The sequence below is a fragment of the Myxocyprinus asiaticus genome, chromosome 1, assembly GCF_019703515.2.
Source record: "Myxocyprinus asiaticus isolate MX2 ecotype Aquarium Trade chromosome 1, UBuf_Myxa_2, whole genome shotgun sequence".
In the NCBI taxonomy this organism is placed as follows: domain Eukaryota; kingdom Metazoa; phylum Chordata; class Actinopteri; order Cypriniformes; family Catostomidae; genus Myxocyprinus; species Myxocyprinus asiaticus.
The window spans coordinates 16243494-16268542 of record NC_059344.1 but is presented as its reverse complement, the minus strand read 5'-3'; the positions used below and the strand labels follow the sequence as shown (position 1 = coordinate 16268542).

Genomic DNA, 25049 nt, shown 5'->3' with positions numbered 1-25049 from the left:
ATCACAATGTGTAAGACCAAAGAATAAAGTTATGATGTGCAGCAAAGCATTGTTGAGCTTCACACAATGGGATGTGGCTATAAGAAAATAGCTAATGCACTGAAAATATCAATTTCCACCATCATGGCAATAATTAAGAAGTGCCAATCAACTGGAGATGTTACGAATCGACCTGAAAGAAGACGTGTGTCTATATTGTCTCAACGCATGGTGAAGAGGATGTTTCGAGTGGCCAAAAATTCTCCAAGGATCACAGCTGGAGAATTGCAGGAATTAGTTGGGTCTTGGGGTCAGAAAGTCTCCAAAACTACAACAGATGTCACCTGCTTCACAAGTTGTTTGGGAGGGTTTCAAGAAAAAAGCCTCTGCTCTCATCCAACAACAAACTCAAGCATCTTCAGTTTGCCAGAGACTACTGGAACTTCAAATGGGTCTGGGTTCTATGGTCAGACGAAACAAAAATAGAGCTTTTTGGTAGTAAACACCAGAGATGAGCTTGGTGCACACAGAGAGGTAGCCATTTGGAAAAGTACCTCATGTCCACAGTTAAATATGGTGGTGGATCTTTAATGTTCTGGGGCTGTTTTTATGCCAGACGTCCTGGACATCTTGTTCAGATACATGGCATCATGGACTCTATCAAATACCAACAGATACAAAATAAAACCTGATTGCCTCTGCCAGAAAGCTGAAAATGGGCTGTGGTTAGATATTCCAGTAGGACAATGATCAAAAACACACATCAGTATCAACACAAAAATTGTTCACCGACCACAAAATCAAGGTTGTGCCATGGCCATCCCAGTCCCCTGGTCTGAACCCCATAGAAAACCTGTGTGGTGAACTGAAGAGGAGAGTCCACTAGCTTGGACCTCTGAATTTGAAGGGTCTGGAGAGATTCTGTATGGAGGAATGGTCTCAGATCCCTTGTCATGTGTTCTCCAACCTCATTAGGCATTATAAGAACAAACTCAGAGCAGTTATCTTGGCAAAGGAAGGTTGCACAAAGTATTGAATAAAACGGCGTCAATAATTGTGCCACACATATATTTGACAAAAATATTATTTTTTTTTGATAAAACTTGTGTTGTGTTTGGAATTGTTTGATATCTATTTGAAGATAGATGTTTTGTGAATATTTTGATGAAAGACCAAAAGGATAAACAATAAGGATATATTTTTCACAGCCTTCTTTTCTCATATTTACCAAGGTTTGCCAATATTTTTTGCTACCACTGTATGCACTCCGATGTGAAAGTAATTTAAAAATAAAAACCATTACATTATGAAATGAATTGGCTTGTGTTGCAGATTTTAAAACATTTTCCCTTTGCTGTGCAGGCATATTGGAGCCCAGGGCGGCCACCTATATCACCTGTATTTTGGCTTGTAGCTTTTAGTATAAGTTGCTACTTTCTCTGAAGTGTAGTTTTTAGCTTATCATAACTAATTTTTAGTTGTGGTAGCTTAGCTAGCTATATTTTTTGAGCAGCTTGCCCAACACTGATAATATGCACTGGTTTGTTATTGTAATTTATGATGTCACAGAGTAAAGATGGTGTTTAAATGAGTGTAAATGGGTAGAATACAGACAAAAGAATGATGATAGGCATTTCTCACTTTGGGGAGATGTGTGAATGGCTTTTAGCTGCAGACGACACATGAGTGAAACAGCATATCAAACAAAAGTGTGAATGGGCACTTCGGGGTTTTTGAGTACATTTAACTCCTTTTGTAGACTAATTAAACAACAACAACAAAAATGGCATGACATGTTCTTGGAAAATGTTTCTATGCAAACGATGATACAGATGTAGGTAAGTTTGCACCACCTCGCTAATAACTGCACGCTGGTGTGTTCATGTTGACTGATCTTAACTGACAATTTAACCAGAATTAGTTATCAGCCTCAAAGTAGGTGGAACTCCAGGTGTTTAGCAGCTGGTACAAGTTTTCCTTAAAGTTTGCTCTAGCAAGCTGTTACCACCGAAACACACACAAAAACACCTTTGTTTTGGCCAGACTTTGTTCTAAATGACAATACACCTTTTTGTTCTTCTATGTGCAGAGCCCTTGAAATGGGTACTTTGAAGGGAAAACGGCATTACTCTATGAATGTACGCATCATAGGGACGGGCCAATTCATTTTCTCACTTTCATTTGGATTGGAAAGAGGTTTTGAGTGGTGTACCCTCCCGCAGCAGTGCCCTTTAAGGGAGCAAACATTTTATTTTGCATTTGCCCCGGAACATCGAACAGGTCAGATAAAATATCCACTCTGTATTGTGTTGTAAGTTAATACAAATAATAATACTTGATTGCAATCACTTTTCCAACATCGCACACCTGCAGTGTAGACAGCTTTATTAAAGAGAAGGTTCACCAAAAAATTAAAATTCTCTCATCATCACTCTCATGCCATCCCAGGTGTGTATGACTTGCTTTCTTTAGCAGAACACAAACAAAGATTTTTAGAAGAATATATATGCTCTGTAGGTCCTCACGATGCAAGTGAATGTTAATCAGACTTATGTAGCTCCAAAAATCACATAAAGGAAACATATTAGTAATCCATAAGACTCCAGTGGTTAAATCCATATCTTCAGAGGCGATATAAAGGTGTGTGAGAAACAGAACAATTTTTAAACTTTTTAACTCTAAATCTCCACTTTTACTTTCACTTTCAGATGTAAAAGGACAAGTGGAGATTCAGAATAAAAAAAGGACTTACATTTTGATCTGTTTCTCACACACATTTATATCGCTTCTGAAACTACTGGAGTCATATGGATTACTTCGATGTTTCCTTTAAGTGCTTTTTGGAGCTACAAAGGTCTGATTAACATTCACTTGCATTGTGAGGACCTACAGAGTGTATAAATTCTTCAAAAAATCTTTGTTTGTGTTCTGCTAAAGAAAGCAAGTCAAACACATCTGGGATGGCATGAAGATGAGTAAATGATGAGAGAATTTAAATTTTGGGTGAACTATCCCTTTAATTATACTGGGAGCGATCGCGTCGCTTTCAGTGTTAGAAATTCAATACAAATTATTTTATAGAATACTGCCATTAACTGATTGAGCAGTCTGATTCAGCCGAAGCCAGTCTGGTTTTTGTTTAAACTAATAAGCCATTAGACTAAACACTTTCAGAAAAAAATACCATGGCATTCCCAGTTTCTTGTAGGCTACCATGATAACCATTAAAAACCATGGTATACTATCCTGACACCCTCATCGTACCATGGTTCTGCAACATAATTGCTGTACGGTCCTAAATATTAATGACAGAACACAGTAAAATAACATTATATTAATGTGAAAATAAATGAAGAGAAAATAATATAAGAAGTGTCAGTCGTAAAAAAAAGGTAATGAGGCCAGAGTGCAAGCAGCAGAGATGAAATGATAAAGTGAGGGAGCAGAGATGAGAAAAGTGAAAAGAATGAAGAGACAAGTAAAACATTAGAGCCAGTTAACAAAAAAAAAAAAAAAAAACACTGTACCGTTACCAGGATAATAACATAGTACAGAATAATTATATTCGTATTTAATGTACTGTCATGTACTCCAAGGTACTTCAAAAAATACCATGGTTTTAATATTATACATGTCAAAAACATGGGGTTATCACAGACCATGTCTGGGGGAAAAACAAACAAACGCATATAATACCATAGAACAGAATAGGCTATTATAAGTAATGGAAAAATTATGTATATAATATAGGAATTTTTTTTTTTTAAACTCAAAGTATATACAGTATAAGTACTACTCATTATAAAAAATCTGTGCCCCTTTTTATCCTTCTGCCACTCTCCCTGCTAAGGTCTGTGCACGCCACTGACAGTCGGCAACGGTTTCTCCACAAATATAACATTTGTGTGTGTGATACATTGTTTCCCGTGATTTTTGCTGTGCAAATACATTTATGCAGCTGCAGATGCGGCTCCTGTGTAAAGGCGGAGTAAAGACGGACAGCTCACAATAAGAATTTGGTGAGTCACGTCCACATCAGAAACTTGCAGAATGAAGAACTGTTGAGAAATAGCAGTTATTAACGACAGTAATACCATGAATAGGTAAAATATGGGAGACAGTACTGCAAAGACTGAAAGAGGGAAAAGGACTTGAAGTAGATCAGAGTCCAAATGACAACAGAAAAACCTCATGTAAATACTGTAAAATTTGTGACTTATAGACATATGAGAGGCTAATTCAGAGTGCTATATATTGTAACATACAGGCATAGTAATATTTATATCTCACTTTTTAAAAACATCTCATATGAAGTTTTTCACAAAAAATTTAAAATAACAATATAAACAAAGGATGAGAAAAAGAAACAAAAGCACACCAAAAATAAAAGCATTGATAATAAAAGAGATATAAAATACAATAAATAAATAGGCCTAAATATGGAAATATGCAAGTGAGCCTTGTTAAAATCATTAATGTACTACATTGTTATCACATGACCTCACTATTTTGTTTAATTTGTGCATGTGACATCCAGTTTTCATCTCCAAAATAAATGTTTTACTTGCATTCGTTCATTATTTTGCACTTATCTAATTTTGTGTCAAAATGTATTATTCTTTGTCAGACCAATCAAATAATGGGTTAAGAAAAAGATTAATATGTTGCTAAAATTGTTGGGAACTGTCCACAACAGGTGCACAAACACCATTTTCTCAGAATTTCTTCCTTCAAGACAGTGATCATCTCTTGTCTAGAATCCCTCTATCTTCGCCATCGATATACATGAGTCAGAGGGTGGAATCTTCGCGGGAAAACTTTCCACTCCCCTGCAGTGCTCCGGCGAACATCACACCGCCTCACCAATTGATGCTTCGCTGGTGAACGGGCCTCAGCATCCTGATTCCCCACAGCGCTTCGGCAGGGTTTGTGTATCCTTACAAAGCAATTGTATATTGTGTATTGTATATTGTGTGATTGTATATTAATTTATATATTTATATATCTAAAAGAGTCACTTACGTGTTTGCGTCTTTTTAATGATGTCGTTCCGTATGAGTTCCTTGTGCGAGAGGCCCATCCCGCCTTCAGATCAGCATGAAAGATGCGTTTACTGTCTGGGCCGTGCCCACACAGAGACAGCTCATGGAGATAGACTGACCTCACTGTGAAGGCATGAGTCTCAAGACGCTTCGCTCGTGAATCACCCTCGTTCTGAGGGACGATTCAGCCTCACACACCCTCCTACCCGCCTCTTCTGTGATACCCGAGGATTCACACGAGGAGGCACGGTGGGGCCGCGAGGTCGAACAGGATGACTTTGAGGTGGTCCTTGTGGCGGCACACGCCCCACGAGCCCCTCAATCACTCCGAAGCGTATGCTTTCTGATACGCTATGAGCAAGACAAACTCCAGCCTTCTGAAAGAGTGGGCGGTCTTGTCTCATGCAGTGGTTTTGATGCTGGGGATAATAATGACGATGTCATGTCTCTCGCTGCATCAGGCGAGTGGTCAGTGGATGATGTTGCCGCCCCTCCCCCCAGCGAGGGAGAGGAACGTGCATGCGCCACTGACAGGGAGATGCTCCGCGTCCTTACAAGGGTGGTCGAAGAGCTTCACCTTGAGTGGTCTCCCCAGAGGAACCTGAACAGTCTCGCCTCGATGAATGGTTCCAGCTGTCTGGACACCGTCAAACGGCAGCGTCCCGCAAATCTGCCCCATTTTTCCCCAAATTTCATAACGAACTATCCAAGTCCTGGTGCGCACCCTTCTACGGTGCGCTCATGTAGTGACGTCATCCTCTTTAATGTAGATCACGGGTGAAGAAAACGGTTATGCCCAATTACCCCCAGTGGAGGAGGCAGTAGCGGTACACCTCTGCCCAGCGAGTAACAGGCCGTGGAAATCATACCCCATACATCCTTCCAAACCGTATCGACAAATGCCCGCACTGGCGGAAAAGCTTACTCAGCGACAGGACAAGCTGGATCAGCACACCACGCAATGGTGATGCTCCAGGTATTTCAAGCCAAACTCCTCAGGCGAATGGATGAGCATGGCTTCGATCCAGAGACATTAAAAGAGCTCCACACTGCTACAGACTGAGTGCTGCATACCACGAAAATCACTGCTAAGGCCATCGGCAAGTCCATGGGCAACCTGGCAGTTCTGGATCGACATATATGGCTGACCCTCACAGAAATGAATGATAAGGAAAAAGCCACTCTGTTGGATGCTCCAGTGTCTTCAGCCGGCCTCTTTGGTGGCTCTGTGAATAAGTTTGCTGAGTATTACGTTGCAACTCAGCAGCAGTCACAGTCTATGAAACACTTTATGCCCAAATGGTGTATATCACAGCCAGTTCGCCCTCGCTCTGTTTCTAGCCAGCTCCCGACTAAAAGCCCCATACCTGCTAACTCACCAGCACCTGCGTATCAGAACGCGCAGCAAAAGCACTCCTGACGGGCACAAACTTTTGAAGCGGAAAGCAGAGCCCACAGTTCCCTCCAGGTCTGCTCCAAAAAAGGCTCGATTGGAAACACTGTTCCCCATCTCCCCACTATTGTTTGTTGGGAAAGGAATATTGTTGTTCACAATATTGTTCAAAATGTTGTTTCTGTGTCTTGCACTCAAATAAATGCAATAAAAAATGCAATAAGTGCAAAAAAGAATACAGCATTTGTTGCAAATGCACGAGATGCTCACACATTCTCAATAAAGAGCCCCTTTTTCCTCTTCAAAGCACACACATTATGCGCAACCGCATCCCTATAGTGAGCATCGCATCATATCATACAGTGAGCAAACCAAATTGCCCTCTGTCCCATTATGCGGACGTGTGGCAAGCCCTAATGGGTATTTCAGAATGGGTGCAAAAAACGATGGAACATGGTTATATGATCCAATTTGCACACCGGCCACCCCGTTTCAACAGCATTCTGTCTTCCACGGTTTCGTCCGAAGACGCGCCAGTGTTACCTGCCGAAATACACAGTCTCATCGTGAAAAACGCAATAGGGATTGTGCCAAATTGTCAAGCACAAAAAGGTTTTTACAGCCGTTATTTTCTTGTTCCAAATAAAGACGGCAGACTTCGGCCAATCCTGGATCTAAGCCATTTAAATCGCGCACTCATAAAGCACTCATTCAAAATTATTACTCAAAAACGGATCTTATTGCATGTACACCCACACAATTGGTTTGCATCGATAGATCTGAAGGATGCGTACTTTCATATCCAAATTGTTTGACATCACAGGATGTTTTTGAAATTTGCGTTCAAGGGAACAGTGTATCAGTTCAAAGTCCTGCCCTTCGGACTGTCCCTGGCTCCTCACACATTCACAAAGTGCATCGATGCGGTTCTCGCCCCTCTGAGACTGAGTGGCGTACGCATCTTGAACTACCTTGACGATTGGCTGTTACTGGCGCAATCAGAGGCTTTGTTATGCCAGCACAGAGACTTACTGCTTCAGCCATTCTACAATGTCTGTCTCAGTTCAAACTGGGGAGAACACTTCCACTGGAGCTGTTTCTGAAAGCATTGGGATTTATGGCAGCGACATCCGCCGTCATTCCATTAAGTCTCTTACACGAGACCTCTTCAGTGCTGGCTGAAGCGCCATGACGTGCTTGGCACCAAGGGCACATGCGCATCACTATATCCCGCCACTGTATAGCTGCTTTAGTACCGTGGACAGCTCCTGCATTTTACCAGCGAGGTGTCACGCTGGGGCAAGTTGTCACGCAGCACCTAAAGCTATCGGCTGTATTTCTGGTCTTAAAGGCTTTTCAGTCAGAAATAGCAAACTGTCATGTCCTGGTTCGCTCAGACAACATGATAGTTCTGGCATATATAAACCGCCAAGGCGGAATTCAGGAGACTTCACCCTCAAACTGTACTGAGGATTTGGGAAATATTTGGCAAAGCAGAAATCGATCTATTTGCCACAGTGGAGAATACCCACTGTCCCCTCTGGTATTCGAAGTCCCAAGTTGTCAGGTGGAAAGAGGTGACCACGGATAATTCCAACATAGTTTGGGGGCAGTGTGCGATGGACACCCGACTTTTGGCACCTGGACAGGTGCGAGGAGGGCGTGGCACATCAACCACCTAGAGCTATCGGCTGAAATTCTAGCCTTATAGGCTTTTCAGTCAGAAATAGCGAGCTGTCATGTCCTGGTTTGCTCAGACAACATGACAGTTGTGGCATATATAAACCACCAAGGAGCAATTCATTCACCGCTACTGTTGAGACTGACACGTCACCTCCTCCTATGGAGCAAGCATCATCTCCTCTCCCTGAGAGTGACTTATGAATTACGCACGGGCCTACTGTCACACCAAGGGGTGATACTGGGCGAATGGAGACTTCATTCTAAAACTGTACTAAGGATTTGGGAAATATTTGGCAAAGCAGAAATCGATCTATTTGCCTCAGTGGAGGAAATGATGGAGATGTTGTACAGCTCACCATGGGAAATACCACTGAGGAGGGATGTCCATGAGACGTCTCTACGCACTAAAATGGAAGGTTTTCACTGATTGGTGTCTCTTACATGGCAAGGACCCAGTAAACTGCCCCATACATAAAATTCTAATATTTCTTCAAGAGCAATTAGAAGCAGGACTCACCCCGTCAATGCTCAAAGTGTATGTGGCAACTATATCTGCGTATCATGCACATGAAGCCGGCGCCTCTATAGCCAAGCATGATTTAATCATAAAGTTCCTTAAAGGAGCAAGACGATTAAACCCACCTTGTCCAGCTACAGTCCCGACTTGGGACTTAACTTTAGTCCTAAAAGCTCTCGCAGGGCCCCCCTTCGAGCCTTTGGACTCTGTTAAGACTGCACTACTGCTGGCTCTGACCTCAGTAAAACGGGTCTGTGACCTGCATTCACTATCAGTCGACAATTCATGTTTGGAGTTTGTCCCCAGTCTTTAAAGAGCTACTGTCAAACCCAGGAAAGGCTATGTACCCAAGGTCCTAACCACGCCCGTCAAAGCGCAGGTGGTTCACCTTCAGGCCTTCATCCCTCCTCCATTTAATTCGGATGAGGAACAATCATTGCATTTGTTATGCCCTGTGCAGACACTACATGCATACGTTGAGCATACTTGCCAGTTCAGACTGTCTGATCAGCTCTTCATATTCTATGGAGGATGCACAAAAGGAATGTCCATCTCCAAGCAAAGGCTCTTTCACTGGATTGTCAATGCGATTACTCTGGCTTATGAGTCGCAGGGTAAGACTTGCCCAATTGGTGTTAAAGCACACTCAACTAGAGGCATGGCCTCATCATGGGCATGGTGTGTCCTTACAAGACAAATGTTTTGCAGCAGGATGGTCCTCTCAAAACACATTCGCAAGGTTTTACAACCTAGACGTAATGTCTCTTTCTTCACAAGTCCTCTCTATTTAGAGCACTTGCTATTCATTGGCCAGATACATACATTATATATATATATATATATATATATATATATATATATATATATATATATATATATACTTTGCCAATCCCTTTAAGTACAGGCTCCCCATCATTTGCACAACCGCCTGCATTCAGGCTGTTATAGTTTACCATAAAGTAGCAAGCACTTTCATTATAAATAAACTCCCTTCCCGACTAGGTTCATAAGGAGTTAATTCATACTATATGACTATAATTCATATATTCGTTATGAGTGCTCTCCTCCTGGCCAACATGAGGATCACTCACTGTGGCATACTCTTGTCGGTCACCATCCCACAAGACTGCAGCACCATGTTTCCTCTCTGGAAGTTATGTTGTGTAGTGCAGCGTGATGGGATTCTGTTCCCCTTATGCGTAGCTACGCAATGTCAAGTGTTTGAGTCATAAGGGAATGTCTCGGTTCCCTATCTGTCACTCACTCAAAGTTGTGTCGATGTAGTGACACTAGGGGTCACTCTTGGGAGCCCGAGACACCTCTGGTCTTTGATAAAGGGCCAATGAAAATTGGCTAGTGGTATTTGCATGCCGCTCCCCCAGACATACGGGTATAAAAGGAGCTGGTATGCAACCACTCATTCAGATTTTCTCTTCGGAGCCGAACGGTCATGCTCATTGAGCTGAATATTACTGTTCATTCACCTCTGCTGGATCTGACGGCGCATTTCAGCGGCTTCTCCCTCCTCTGCACTGGTGCACTGCAGAGAACGCCCCTGGGCGCTTCGGCAGAAAAACTAGAGAGTATATTTTCTGAAAGAGCCTTTTTCCCCTCTAAAAGAGTATATATTTCTCTAAAAGAGCGCACACATGGAACGTCTTTTTAAAATGCGTCTTTTCAAAGATCCCTTTCCGATTGTGTGTTATTCCTGGTTGCGGTCGTTATCTCTCAACTTCGGATGGTCATGATCGCTGTCTTTCACGTCTGGGCGCGACCCAAACGGAGGCAGCGTTTGTGAATGGTTCATGTTCTCACTGCGAGAACATGACCATGGCAATGTTGCGGTCGCGGCTTGCTTTCGTAAGAAAACCCCACCCCACCCCAGTGGCTCCCTGCCTCGGTCCTTCTACCTACGGGTATGAGGCTAGCATGGCTAGCACTGGGGGCGATTTGGGGACCCCAATGTGATCGTCTCCGCCGGGTATCCCCCCGTGGACCTCCCATTCCCCAGCACGCTCGTCTGCCCCAATCGGGCTTCCGGATGAGTTCGCCGGCTGGTCTGACGGCGAGTCTGGCTTCTTGTTCGGAGCCCGCGAAGATGATGAGCTCTCGAGCGCAGCATCGGAGAGCGGGCTTGTCCAGTTGGACGCAGAAGCCTCAGCTGGGCTTCCCCCTTCGGGGACGATCGCCCAGTCACAGGCCAATGCTGAAATGACGGACATGCTTTCCCAGGTGTCCGCGAGCGTCGGGTTAGAGTGGAACCCTCCGCTCTTCCCTGAACTCTCGCGGCTTGATGATTGGTTTCTGGGCTCGCGGCGCCGCTCAAAGCAGCCTCAAAGCCCATAAACTCTATGTCGACACTTCAAATGTCACGAAAAACTGGTTTGGAAACACTTTTTGTTGAGAAAATTGGCATTAACACAAAAATATAGTGTCACAAGACAGAATAAATCGCAATCATTAGTCTGTGTTAATCATGATGACAAGGTATACATCCTTGAAAGCCAAATAATTGTACATGAAGCATTACTTTCACTGTTATGGATTGGTCTTAACGGCATATCTGCACAGATTCGATGCTGCAAACACATCTGCGTCATGACACTTCCAGGAGTGCCAACACAAATATCTGGTATCATGCACCTGTCATCGACAAGTGCATGATAAACAAATGAATGGCCACTCTTTGCGATTAATTTAATCGCAGTAGTCCTCTGTTTATTTATTAAAGTTGCTTTTCCACACCATTCAAAATAATAGATGGCAGTCATGGAATTAGCCCACAACACAAAAAACATATTTCTGTGCACAAAGATGTTTTAAATTAAAAATAAATAAACAATACTAGGAGAAAAGCATCAGTGTGCTTTTTTGGAACACTAACATATAGCCCAATTCTATTAAATTATCGTTTAGCTTACTTTTGAAAAAATGCCGGCAAAATTCCCTGTATTAAATTAGGCTAAATAAATTAACAAATGAATAAAGCATTATATTTAAAAAATAAATTACAAAATGAAAAAATAATATTGTTAGGCCTATATACTTGCCTTTTCTTTACACAAATTTAAATTAGCCTTACCCTGTTCTCTAGATGAAAAAAGTCGGCTGAATGACATTCTCAGCATGTTCTACACTTTTTTCAAGACAATAAACTATCAGAACTATTTGTCTAATGCTGAGTTCACTTTCAGAAAACTAGCTTTTTTTAAACTTTTAAATCTAACCCTCTTTACCTCGGATCGCATTTGCTGAGCTTCTTCAGAAAATGTGAATTGCATTATGACGCTAAAATTAATTTTAGATGACAATCAAGTTCAGTTGGTCCTTAAAAGTTGCTGGAAAAATATGCGGGACATAATGCAGCTGTGTTGGCAATGCTTTAGATTAGATGATTGTTCAAAATAGCCTTTTGAATATCAGGAATGTATCATATGTAAACCCTGATATTACACCGCATCAGTTTCTCTTTAATAGCTGTGCACACAGCATATACACATCGATGGATAGTCCTTATACTAAGACCGAAAGTTTCCTCCACTACTTGGTGCAGGTTGCCAGCTTGAACAGGGCCATGACAGTTCGCTTTCGGGTCGGAACTGGTGGCAACCTGTGATAGGCGCAACATCAGGACCAATATTATAGTCCTATCAGAAGGGCAACAGCTCCCTTTTGACTGCAATTCCTCCTCTTCTGATTGCATTTATTTTGTGAAATTGAAATGACAGTAAGCTGGCTAATTTCAATAAATTGTCTCAATACTCTCCCCATTTTACCAAAACTTCGGAGGAAAAAACATTAGGGACATCTGGGAGGCGAAAGGTGCACAATTAGCGACATACACACATTTCTGTATGGAAACGGCATAAGGGCAGATTTATTTTGCGATAAACCAAAACTTATGCGACAAAGTGTTTTTTTAAGCATGACATCATCTGACTACCACCCCTGGAGTCGCGAGTTCGAATCGCGAGTTTGTGCTGAGTGACTCCAGCCAGGTCTCCTAAGCAACCAAATTGGCCCGGTTGCTAAGAAGGGTAGTCACATGGGGTAACCTCCTCGTGGTCACAATAATGTGGTTCGCTCTCGGTGGGGCGCGTGGTGAGTTGTGCGTGGATTCCGCGTTGGATGGCGTGAAGCCTCCACAGGCGCTACGTCTCCGTGGTAACGCGCTCAACAAGTCATGTGATAAGATATGCGGACTGACGATCTCAGACATGGAGGCAACTAAGATTCGTCACTACGTCACCACGAGGAATTAGAGTGCATTGGGAATTGGGCATTCCAAATTGGGCATTCCAAAAAAACAAAAAAGATATATAAAAAAAAAGCATGACATCATGCACACCATTTTTATCCATAAAAGGCCATTTGAATGGAAACAAGCAGAAGACGGCAAATTTCGCAAACATTTTTTAACGCATTTTCACTTTGTCGATAACAAAACAGCACGAAAGGTGGATGGAAACTAGGTTACTGTAACCTCGATTTTTGCTTCTTTTTTTTAAAGAAAAGGAGGGACGAGTCATAATTAATTTTTGTGATAATCAACATTATACCACAAATGCTGTCAATTGAGCTTGTATTGAATCCGGAATATTCCTTTAACTCGACAAATAGCTGAGGGGTGTGGACTGTTTGTTCGATCAATGGAAGACGGGCGCATTCATAAAGCGGCACCGAACAAAAATTGTGAAGTGTGAAATTACACACTTCAGCTTTGTTTTGAATCTGATGGCTCCTCAACTCCTGGGGCCCCATGGCATAGTAAATTGTCCATTTCATAATATCAGTGTATGCAGTAGGTCATTCAGGTATTTTTCGCCTCCTGCTTTATAAGTACTGAGGATTAGGATATCCTACTCATTTAACATACTGCTTTTGGCTAATTGAGTAAAGAAGTGTCTTGTGACTTCCAGCGATTTAATTGCTGTCAGCATGAATGACCCCTCAGACTCCAGGCTAATAAGACAACAGTTAGAAATTATATACCATGTAATGTTGGTCAAAGCCAACAGACATCTGAGGGATTTCAGCATAAGGAGTCTCTTTGCCCTTTCAAGACATGCTATAAGAGGATACAGAGTTCAAGACAACACCAGAAGGACAGAAGTTTGGGTCAGCTGAGGGAGACGGATAACACTCAGTGGCTGGTGATAATGAGCCACATGGCACAATGCCAGAAACCGGATTAAGCTGATAAGGATTCAAAATTTAGAGCAAGTTTAGAACAATTACAGTTGTTGTCCTGCACAATGCTAGTACAATTTTGTATCATGTAACCATATAACATGTTACTAAATGTAAACGAATTCATAATTGTTTTGGGAGCAGTTAACACGTTTTATACACCTCCAAAAGTGGTCAGATAGATTGAACCTGACAGGCACCCAAACATTATTATGGTTAATGCACCACATGCTCTTTAATTCTTCTTAGACAACAAGACAAGATAGCTAATCCTTTCTGCTGTGCTGTGAATTGTGCATGTGGTCATATATAGTATCAAAAGAAGTAAAAATAAATACGAAGTTCAACACCTTCTTCCATGAACTGACATGATAAAGGCTCATGAAAAGGTCCCCTGTGAAATGAGGAAACCCGTAATTGCTCAATGGCCTGCATGGTTGGGGTGTCTCCCCTTCTTATGAATACAAACCGACATTTTTGACACATGCACTGCAACTGTTAACAGGTATCTTACGCGAAACTGTGATCTAGCAAGATCACAAGATCACCTTTTTTAGTTATTTGATACTTGATTAAGCCTATTATATGCATGTACTGCAAATAAATAATCCATAATTTAATGTGAAAGGGGTTTCTGTTAGAACAGTCGTCTAATATTAACTGGATGGATTCACAATCGCATTAGTTACAAAGCGAAAACTGTTGCACTGATTAATTCCATACGGTTTCTACAACAGCCAATGAGAGCGCCGTATTTATTTGAATATCGAACATGATTGACGCGTCTGTTGGCCAATCAGAGAGTTGTGATCAGTTTACATACGTTACGGTGCCATAGTGACAAGAGAATGACGCTTTTGTATTCGCAACAATAGTGAATGGCAGTGCTTTAATTCCGTCGCGCGAAGGGTAATTACGAAATAAAAGGAAGAAAAACTTTGGAATTATTAAGAGTTGCAGGTAAGCGGCTGTGCGTACATTTATTGTTATTAAATAAGTACATGTTGCGTAAAAGCGGTGTTTTTGGTTGCCACTTTGTTTACATTTGTTATTAATTAAAAATACCGCTGTTTGGCAGAATTTGGGGACTTTAAACAGAATAAAACATAATGTAAAACATTTTTCAGAGCTCTTTTAGATTCTAGACAGTATCATTCTTTAATTTTCTGAAGTATCCTCACTTTTATTATAATAATATTGTCTGAAACCGACAGATCGCGCATATTTAACTTCAACATTCACTTTTTCAAGGGAAAGTGTACACTGTAAAAAATGTCTGTAATTTTAACGGTAAAAGACTGTAAAAATGCTACAGAAAAAAACGTTAATTGATTAACGAGTATGTACATTTTTACTGTCTTTTTTTTTTAAACATAATTATTCTGGCAACCGCAGCTGCCATTTTTTTTTTTTTTTTTTTTTTTTAACAGTGTATATTTCAGGTGCTGTGACTGTTCCCCATTTCCTTTTCAACATTTTTAATCATCTTTTAGCTTTTGTGCAGTCCACTTGTGTTTAGTTCATTTATGATCAGTTATGAATTTTTAAAAGCATCAATATTTCATGTAGTCTGTCTATGAATATGAAGAAAAATTGCATGTATAATGATTACAAAAGAATTAGAATTTTATAATGAAGTATAGCGTAACTCAGTAGCGGTTTTAACCACCACGCAATTGCGTGCCCAACCCCGGTAGGAAAGCTCAGCAAACAACGCTTGAGGAGTGACATGTTGTTTTGGGTACACGTGAGAATACGCTGTTGTCAGCGCTCTCGGAACGGTTCATGTTATACGCGCAAACGGATGTGTTAGGGGCCGTTCACACCGAATGTGTTTTTGCGTGCGTCTGCTCTGTTTTTCCATAGTTTTCCTTTGTAAACACACACTGGACGAACGTCCATACCTGCTGCATCACATCTCGCCATTTCTTCAGTGTCTCACGCAGGACAGGTGTTCTGACAATCTGTACTACCTGCTCAGGATGTGCTACCAGCAGTAAAAACAGTGATATGTAAAGTTAAATCATGGGTAGCACATGTTGGGAGGCACAGGAGAACCTGTCCGTATTTACTACAACAGCATGGAATGTAATAAAAACCTAGGTAGCACATCTTGTCAGGCAGATAATACCTATCAGGATGGCCATCACAGTCTGACTACCGATCAGATAGTGTGATATGGTGTGAGGCTGTGCTAAGCTACCCCAAACCCCAACCAAAAAACAATGTGAATATGGCATTGGTAGCACATCCTGATGGGTAGCATATATTTTCAGGACACCGGCACATTTTTAGACTCTTGTGTCAAGTTAAAAAGAACATCAAGTCTCAAAAACACATGTCGAGACAACTGCTTTCTGTTTCATTCGTTGTGCTGCATCTTGATAGTTTTTAGTGCAGGTGTCACAAAGATTTAACGTTCTGAACAAGTTCAGGTTGCAAAGAGGTGACTGTTACAATGTGTAGCATTATTCCAGATTGTTCTGCACCAAGCAAAGTTTCAGCGCTTGATAAACGGCAATGTTTTTAACCCCCTTCTGCTCCAGTGTTCTGAGGGGCCGCAGTGCCTTGTGTTTACTGTTACAATACTGTTACGAATGTTGCCTACGATGCTTACATAAAATAAAGCCTTTTGCAACATGTTGAACAATACACTGCAGCCTCCAGGTGAAAAAGTAAATAAGGCTATTGTATACAATAAATCCTCAAAGTTATAAAAATAATACTGTATCATATTATAATTACTAACTGGACAACAATACATAATTGTTGGTTTATAATAATAAATGACAACTGAATTCCAAAATGTTAGTGAGTGAAGTAGTAGGTTTTGCACACCCTGTTCATTAAAAAAATAAAGTGTTTTGTAAAAATGTGGCTTTTTTGTAAAAATATTGCTTTTTTGTAAAAATATTGCTTTTCTGTCACTGTATTGTGGAAAAACTGGAAAAATGTATTAATTTTTATTTCATTAAACATTTTGAATGTACTTGGCTACAATGGCTGATAGGATGAATTTAAAAATTATTATTTAAAATCAATTTAATGTTATTTTTTAAGCAAAAATTTAGAAATTGGGGCCCCGGGCTGGTCGGTTGCTTGGGGCCTCAGAAACAGTAAACGCCCCTGGCGTTTACTGCTTTCACTGTTTGAAATTTAATGCCAACTGCTATCATTTATGTTGAATATATATATACTGTATATTTGTAGTTGCTATGGTATGACAGAATGAGCAAGAGTTTTTCCATCAGCACTGTGTAAAGTTTAACTTTATACAGCCCATCTTACACCCATCGTTTACACAGTAAATAACAGACATACAAGGTATTTATTGTCTGCTTTTGTTTTATTCTATGTCCTTGTTTGTCCATGTATTACACATTTCAACATGTGAAAGACTATTTAAATGTATTTGAATTCTTAATATAAAAATATCAACAAATACAATTTTATATTCTAACCTAAGTCACCTTACTTCACTCAGGTCTGTTCCTCAGCAGTGTGGTAAGATGATTGTTTATAGATGGATTTGGGTCTGACCTGGACTGCTACACCTGTACCCCCATCCAGTGAGTTCCTGCACAAAAATGAGAGTTTTGAAACCAGCTGAGTCTGCAAAGAGGCATCTGGAACGGCCCCCTAGCCCAGCAGTCCGCAGGGTGGAGATGGAACGTGGCAGAGCTGGCTATGGATTCACCATAGCCGGACAAGCACCTTGTGCCCTGCGTGGAATAATAAAAGGCAGTCCGGCATACAGTGTAGGACTACGGCCTGGGGACCGCATTCTGCGTGTGAACGGTACAGATGTGTCTGAGGCCACACATGAGGTCATGGTGAAGCTGATTGGTACATCATCACGCTCACTCTGTTTGCTGGTCACATCAGGTGACAGACCACCCATAAACTCCTCCTCCAGTGATGAGGAGCTGGCTTGTCAGAGTAAGGCTACATTGCCATGGCTCCATCCAGGAAAGAAGGACCCTTTCTCAGGTAAGCTCAATGGCAGGGACATGGCAGAACCGATGCTTCAGTCTGTTGGATGTTTTGATACCATCTTTGAGATCACAGATCAGAGCAGCATGAGCACACAACAAGAGAGGCCGAAAAAACAAAGACCTTTGTCAGAACCAGATATGTCATATTGGGTCCAGCATTGCCGATCCAAAAGCCGCCCTGACAGTCTCTCGCACAATGACACATCTCGAGTCATAAGTAAGGACTCTGTTTTCTCTGAATTTCAGAGTCAGAATGACTTTGCTTGGGACTCCAACATCCTGAATGTAGCAATGATTGTGGGATACATCAACTCCATGGAACTGGAGCTCATAATATCACACTCAGAGGAGGAGGCATTGCTAGCCATCCGTGAGTGTATCAGTCAAATTGGAATTGAGCAGAAGACCCATTCACTGGTCATGATGAGGATCAAATGCAACTGTGTTCAGCTTTGTGATGACCGAGATGCTGTTCTGGCATCTTACCCTGCGGAGAGCCTGGCGCTTTGCGTAATTTGCACAGAAGACAGCAGGTTCTTTGGTCTTGTCTCAGCTTCCTCGACCAAAAGTATTGAAGCAGGAGCACAATCAAATGCCCCCCTGAAGACATTATGTCATGTCTTTTTCATAGATCCAGAGCTTCATGACCACAAGGAGCATCAAAGTATCATAGGGCACTTTGGGATTCCGTGTACTCCAGATCCAGACACTCAAAGCTGTTTGGAATTTCCTCAAACTCCCCACTTGATTTCACACTTTGTGTCCATCCTCTATACTGACATGGGAGACTATATTGAAAAACTAAGACTGAAGCTGGACAGTGAAAATCCTGTTGAAGGACAGAAAATTACCCGGAACAGTGGTAGCGGTAGCGACAGTGGGATTGGAAATGCATCGCCAGAGGATCGAGACAGCCTCATTGGCCAGTTGAGCTTCACATCCCCAAACATTCTGAACCCACCACCATATTATTCCCAGCATAGGAACAGTGCATTACTCAAACCAGAACACAGGTGTCTTCTGTCAGAACCACTAACAGGGACTGGCCAACCTGTGACTCTAGCATGTGCCTCTGCAGGGGAAGATGGTTCAGCTTTTACTCCTCTTCCTCTGATTGCACAATCTTACTTGCCATCTAAACACAGAAGCAGTCAACGTCGACCTTCTATTGGCTTAAAAGCTCGCTGGCAGAAATCTCGCCCCAACAGCATTGAGTGTTTGGTGGAGAGGGACGATGATGGGCTCAGAAGTAAAAGTGACACCCTTCCACCTGCTATGGAACAAATCCCAACTCTCAGATACAAACCACTAGAAGATCTCAAACACCCTCAGAGAATGAACTTCACCCCACAGCACAAAATGACATGCAGGTTCTTCAGCACTGCATCCAAGCTAAAGGATGGAGAAAACAAGGTCAGAAAGGAAACCTCAGATAACTTGACCTCTGTTTTTTATCTGTTCTCATATTACAATACACTAAACAGAAATCTTGCTTTGTAGTTGCCTTCACTGATTTTCAAAAGACAGTTTGAATGTAAAGTAGTCGATGCAATTTAAATAGTTGAGATAACACGATTTTCATTAAGTTTTCATATAGTCAACAAACTGAAAAAAGTTAAATAGTCATCTTGAGTAACATTGCCAAGTTAACTAAATAATGAACATACATTCTATGATTAAATTATTTTTTAGCTTGTGAGAGAACGCTTAAAACAACACTCAAAACAGTGTTTAAGTATGCAAGCATCGTTTGGCATCTTCAGGAAAGCATGGGGACTTGAAGGGACGTGTAATTGGTTGTTGAAGTCACCATTATGGTTATTAGTGTTCGCTTTGGTTGGGAAATTGAACAAATTCCCTCTTAGCCAGTGCAATAGTGTTACAAAAGAACTTAAATTCTGGCACTGTGACAGATAGAATAAAATAAGTTTATAAACTGACCCTAAATCAGATCTTAGGGTGTGTTCACACTTGGCAGGTTTAGTTCGATTAAAACGAACTCTGGTGCGATTGCTCTGTTAATGCGGTTCATTTGAACAAGTGTGAACGCTGCCATCCGAACCTTGCTGTGCACCAAACAAGCGGACTCAGACCGCCTGAATAGTGGGTCTCGGTCCGCTTCCAAACGAACTCTGGTGTGGTTCGATTGATATATGAACGCAACATAGACCAAAGATGTCTAAACAGACCAAAAACAGTAAGTAATTTGCCTAATACTGACCTCAAGCATACCTGGTTCTTCTCATCATAGGAGCTATGTTGCCCATTACAGTTCGGTACAGGCGTCAGAACCGCCGTCAGCCATCCTTGCAGCATATCTTTGTTTATGTGTGCAACAGAGGAATTCCTGGTGCTGTTGTGACTCCTTTACACATTTTATTAGCTCTTCGTTTGTTCTCATCTGGTAAAAATACCACCATATATACATATATAAATCTAATGAGCGCATTTCGCCCAGCAGCCAGCATTGTTTTGGATGATCGGCAAGTTCCCTCAAAAAATATACATCATAAAATCTGTCCAATCAGGTTGCGACTTTTTCCTGATGCCTTTGGTTTTGTATCTTTAGGTTCGGTGTTAAAAATGCCAGTGTGAACGCTAAGCAAACCAGGACTAAATGTATCATTTTCTTTTTTGGTCCAGACCAAGAGGACCAAGAGAACCGAACTACAAGTGTGAACACACCCTTAATTTCAGGTCCACTGATTTTGCTTAAAAAGCAGACGATATGTGTGGTCATGTAAATGCAGCATTCGTCTGGGGTTAGGCCAGAAACAGTTCAAGCAAAAATATAGATTTTTGCCTATTGTCTTGATTTGGCGTTGCATGTAAAACACCTTTTACCTACTTTCTTAGTGGTTTATCCAATGTGTGCAAGTGTTGTGCTCATGCCTGTTTGCTTTTTGACAACAAAAGTGAGAATAATCGGATTATTTCAAATTTCATGTAAACACTGGTCTGACGATGTCCGTTTTCTTGAATAAACTGTTTTTTTTAATTTTTTTTTTATAGTTATTAGCGTATTGCTGTGCATGTAAACATGCTCAATACTGAAAAAGTGATGGCACGTTTTGTGCTACTAATCCCTGACTAATTACAAATGGACCCCTTATGAACTCTGCACATAAAATAAATGACTATAGGAAAAGTTAGTTGGAGTTAACTTAATAAAGTAGGTTCTTAATTTCCAAAACAAATTTCTGTTTCGACCACATGCTTAACACAGGTTTAAAACACTTTTGTGAGTTTTGGCTAAGCAACAAACCATTTTATAGTGTATATTGTAAAGCTTGGCTAATATCCAACCACTATTATTTTTGATTTTCATGTTTGTGTTCTGCTGTTAACGTCTCACCTGTGTAAGGTGAAACAAACTACACAATCTTTGCTTTGTCTTTGCTGTCTCCCCAGCAGTCAGTCGTATCACAGGTTTATTGCAATAGTGCTAAGCTGAAGGGCTTAATACAATGAGAACATGGGACAGATGGTGCTGCGAGTAATAGGCACAGCAGATGGAGCTATTGGGTTGATTAGCACAGTTCAATGTAATTACTCCGGATGGATCAGCCTTAGGTCTATTTACAATGTGGGAAAAATTTGTCAGCCATGTGACAGAACAGAGAATTATAGTTTCTTTTGTTTCACTGATAAAAGTTATTGCTGGCTTATCCATCTCTCTTTGACATGTTTGCTCCTCTGATTGAATTTGAAGCCTTACTTGTAAATGTAGATTATTGGACAGTAATTATAACATTTTTGGATGTACAACAGAGTAATAAATGAATGAACATTATGTTACTTAATAGAATATAACAAACTTTAAATTCAGCAAATGTACTAGCATGTAAAAAAAAATCTTGGATGTGAATGAAAAGTAAACACAAATTGTTTTTGGTTCAGAGTATATGGACAGGGTAGTGTATAAAAAAATGTGAGATAGTGTCATTCCTTCAGAAAATTCCTTTTTTTTTTTTCTTCTTTTTGTTTTGTCATTTTCAGCATTGATAAAGCCTAAAGCATGCTTGTGACTACATTAGTTGTAAGAATGGTTTTCAGAGGAAAAGGCGAAGTAAATTACTGGGCCACGAGTCATGTCAGAGTGATATCTTTGAGGCCATTTAACTTTTTATTTTATATATATATATATATAAAAAAAAAAAAAAACTGTGTATCTTACTTTTGGATTACCACCATGCAACTTACCCTTTTTTTTAAATTATTATTATTCATGTTCAATCCTTTTTTAAATGATGAACACTGTTGTGAATATAAGAAGCACAGAATGTGTACTTACAAATCCTTTTCTGCTGATAAAAATAGCATTAATAGAATTGTAAATCAACTGTAATCAGATCTTTGGTTAATGTTTATCCTCTCAGGGATCCATATTTTGGGCGCTCACAAGAGGACGCTCCTCTGTTCGAAGGCCTTCGGTTGCGCCTAAACGACTCAGTCTGGCTCATTCACTTAATGACCTTGAGGTAAGATGAACCAGTTTTTGCTTTGCCTTAACAGTTATTGACTAATAAATCATAGTTTCTATAAGTCATACAATTTGCTGCAATGTTAATGTTTCATGTGATCAATAAAAACAGTGAAATGGACAGTTGCCTTCTAACTTTATAATAATAATAATAATAATAATAATAATATATATATATATATATATATATATATATATATATATATATATATATATATATATATATATATATATACAAATAAATATCTCCTATTGTTTATATGTTCATATTCTGTCAATCTGTGTTATCCACCATTCCTGTTTTCAATTACTGGTTGTCTTACTCCTTAAACTCCACATTTCTTTTCTCTCTCTACATGTACACTGGGGGGCCTTTGTCATAGTATAATTCTCAAACACAACCACTTTTTCTGTATTCAGTAGACAACGATAACTGTGAAACTCTTTACTCTTATCAACACGTGGTTCTACCGTGATGGTACCATTAGTATCGTCTCCCAAATAAAGAACTCTTTGTGTGGATGGACAGTCTGAAAACACCCACTATTACATTTTTTCAATTGATTTTGCAGTTTAAAGGGGTGGAATACTACGGAGTACATTTCATACCTTTAAATATTATTTTGTGCATACTTTAATGGAGGCCTTTGGATTTAAACCAGCAAGTTTCTTGAGGCTTGAAGCTGGAAAAGGTTTGTCACCTCTCCAAGTGTGGAATCTGAGAGGAGTAGGATTTCCCTTTGGCTTTTCCTGGAACTTAAGGCAGCCTTTTTCACGGCCTTAATGCCCCTTTGGTGGTCAGGCAGACTGGAAAGTGTGGTTATGAGAACATCAGTCACGCTGGTGCTCACCAGGATAGGGAGGGGACATGAAATGGAGAGGCTTGTTTGGTTGGAAAATGCATGGTCTAAGCATGTACTTTGTTGCCAGATAGCATCTAAATGAGAGGTCATTTAGCTCATTTCAGTAATACTCAGCAGGTTTGTGCTAAACTCAAGGAGTTGCAACAAACTCCAACTCTATTTGATGGATTTCTTGATATCAAACTTGAAAGAGATTTCTAAGTACTTTTTGGTATTCACATATTATAAATTCCATTGATATAATATTGATTGTCAGTTTGTTAACACGCACAGTTATAAGCTACAGCAGTTTTTTGCGTAGTTGAGCAAGTAATCATCTGTCTGTCCAAGTGCGATGCAAATCGTAGTTGAATCTTTGAAGGAAGGATGTTAAATACACGCTGTGGATCACCTGTCTTTCGGAACATGCATGCGCATGACGCAGAGGCCAATTTTGGTCAGATTAACGTGTATCCATCCCAGACTAAGCCAAGCTACAATCAGCTACTGTATCTAGGTTTGTTAAAGGGATAGTTCACCCAAAAATGAAAATTGTCTCATCATTTACTCACCCTCATGCCATCCCAGATGTGTATGACTTTCTTTCTTCTGCAGAACACAAACAAAGATTTTTAGAAGAATATCTCAGTTCTTTAGGTCCATACAGTGCAAGTGAATGGTGATCAGACCTTTGTAGCTCCAAAAATCACATAAAGGAAACATAGAAGTAATAGAAGTAGAGATATTTTTCTAAAAAAACTTCATTTGTGTTCTGCTGAAGAAAGAAATTCATACACATCTGGGACGGAATCAGGATGAGTAAATGATGAGAGAATTTTCATTTTTGGGTGTACTGTCCCTTTAAGTCTGACTTCACAATAATGGGACTGGTACGATTTCAGTCCGACTTAAACATTTACATGACATTTTAACTACACTTTAAAACAAATTATAATCTATATGTCTTTTAAAGTGCATCTGTACTGTGTGACTGTAATTCAGTGTTTTTTTCTCTGGACCAAGCTAATCTCACTTATCTATTATGGAGGCAAATTCATGTCATGTATTTAAAAAATATGTCAAAAAGTATGGCAAAAGATAAAGCTATATTTTACTGCAAAAAATAATGGCTGTTGTAAACGAAACCCAAGAAATGTGATCCTTTTTTATCTGTGTAACAAATATTTAGCAGCAATTCTTTTGCAACACCTCTCTTTCTTTGGGATACCTATTTATTTTTTTGCGATGCTTTTAATCTTTGTTTTTGTCAAGTATGGGTCTCAGTTCAGTTCAAAATATGTTTTTCCTTTGCACTTCACTTTTCCGTTCGTTTTATGTGTGACATTGTTTTGACTTTGGGGTTAGGTGTGTGAGGTGTGCCCAAGGAGCTTGTTCGGTGGTCTGTGTCTCAAGCCGAAGTCATAACATCCAGGTAGGCCCGCCCGAGCTCCTTAGGCACGGCTCACACCTCTGACTCCGCCCGCACCCCTGACTCCACCCCCACCTCAAAACACACAATGCACAGAAAAGTGAAGCTTAAAGGTGCTATATGTAAGACTGACAACAAGCGTTTGAAATGGGTACTGCAGTCCAAATTCAAAATATTGGAGAGTTGTCTGCCCTGCCCCAGACTCGAAGCTCATGCTGGCTGCCAGAATGAGGACACGCAACAGGACTCCAGTATTTATACTTGTTTTACTTCGCCTCTGGTCATGGTGGTTTTTAGATGGATGCTGAGGCGTTTTAGGTCGGGTGGAATATGTTATCTCTGATCCAGTTCGTTTGCTGGCTTCCATGGCTGCAGCACGCAGTGTTGTTTGCCTGCAAACTTGTTCAAATCTGGCAACCCGGCAGTGTTGAAATACTATTGGTGAGTGGGCAGTGGGCGGGATCACACAGGCCAAAACATAAACAGAAATTCCGGC

At 40.5% G+C, this 25049-nt stretch overlaps 1 protein-coding gene across 1 annotated transcript in view; it reads left to right on the top strand.

Moving 5' to 3' along the window:
• Positions 1–14678: 14678 nt before the first annotated feature.
• Positions 14679–25049, top strand: part of LOC127450332 (regulator of G-protein signaling 12-like) — a 79964-nt gene continuing 69593 nt past the window's right edge. The window contains exons 1-3 of the mRNA XM_051714390.1: positions 14679–14764; positions 17289–19212; positions 22179–22280. Of these exons, the coding sequence (XP_051570350.1) occupies positions 17392–19212; positions 22179–22280 (1923 nt within the window). The 5' untranslated portion in view covers positions 14679–14764; positions 17289–17391. The remainder of the gene's footprint in view (positions 14765–17288; positions 19213–22178; positions 22281–25049) is intronic.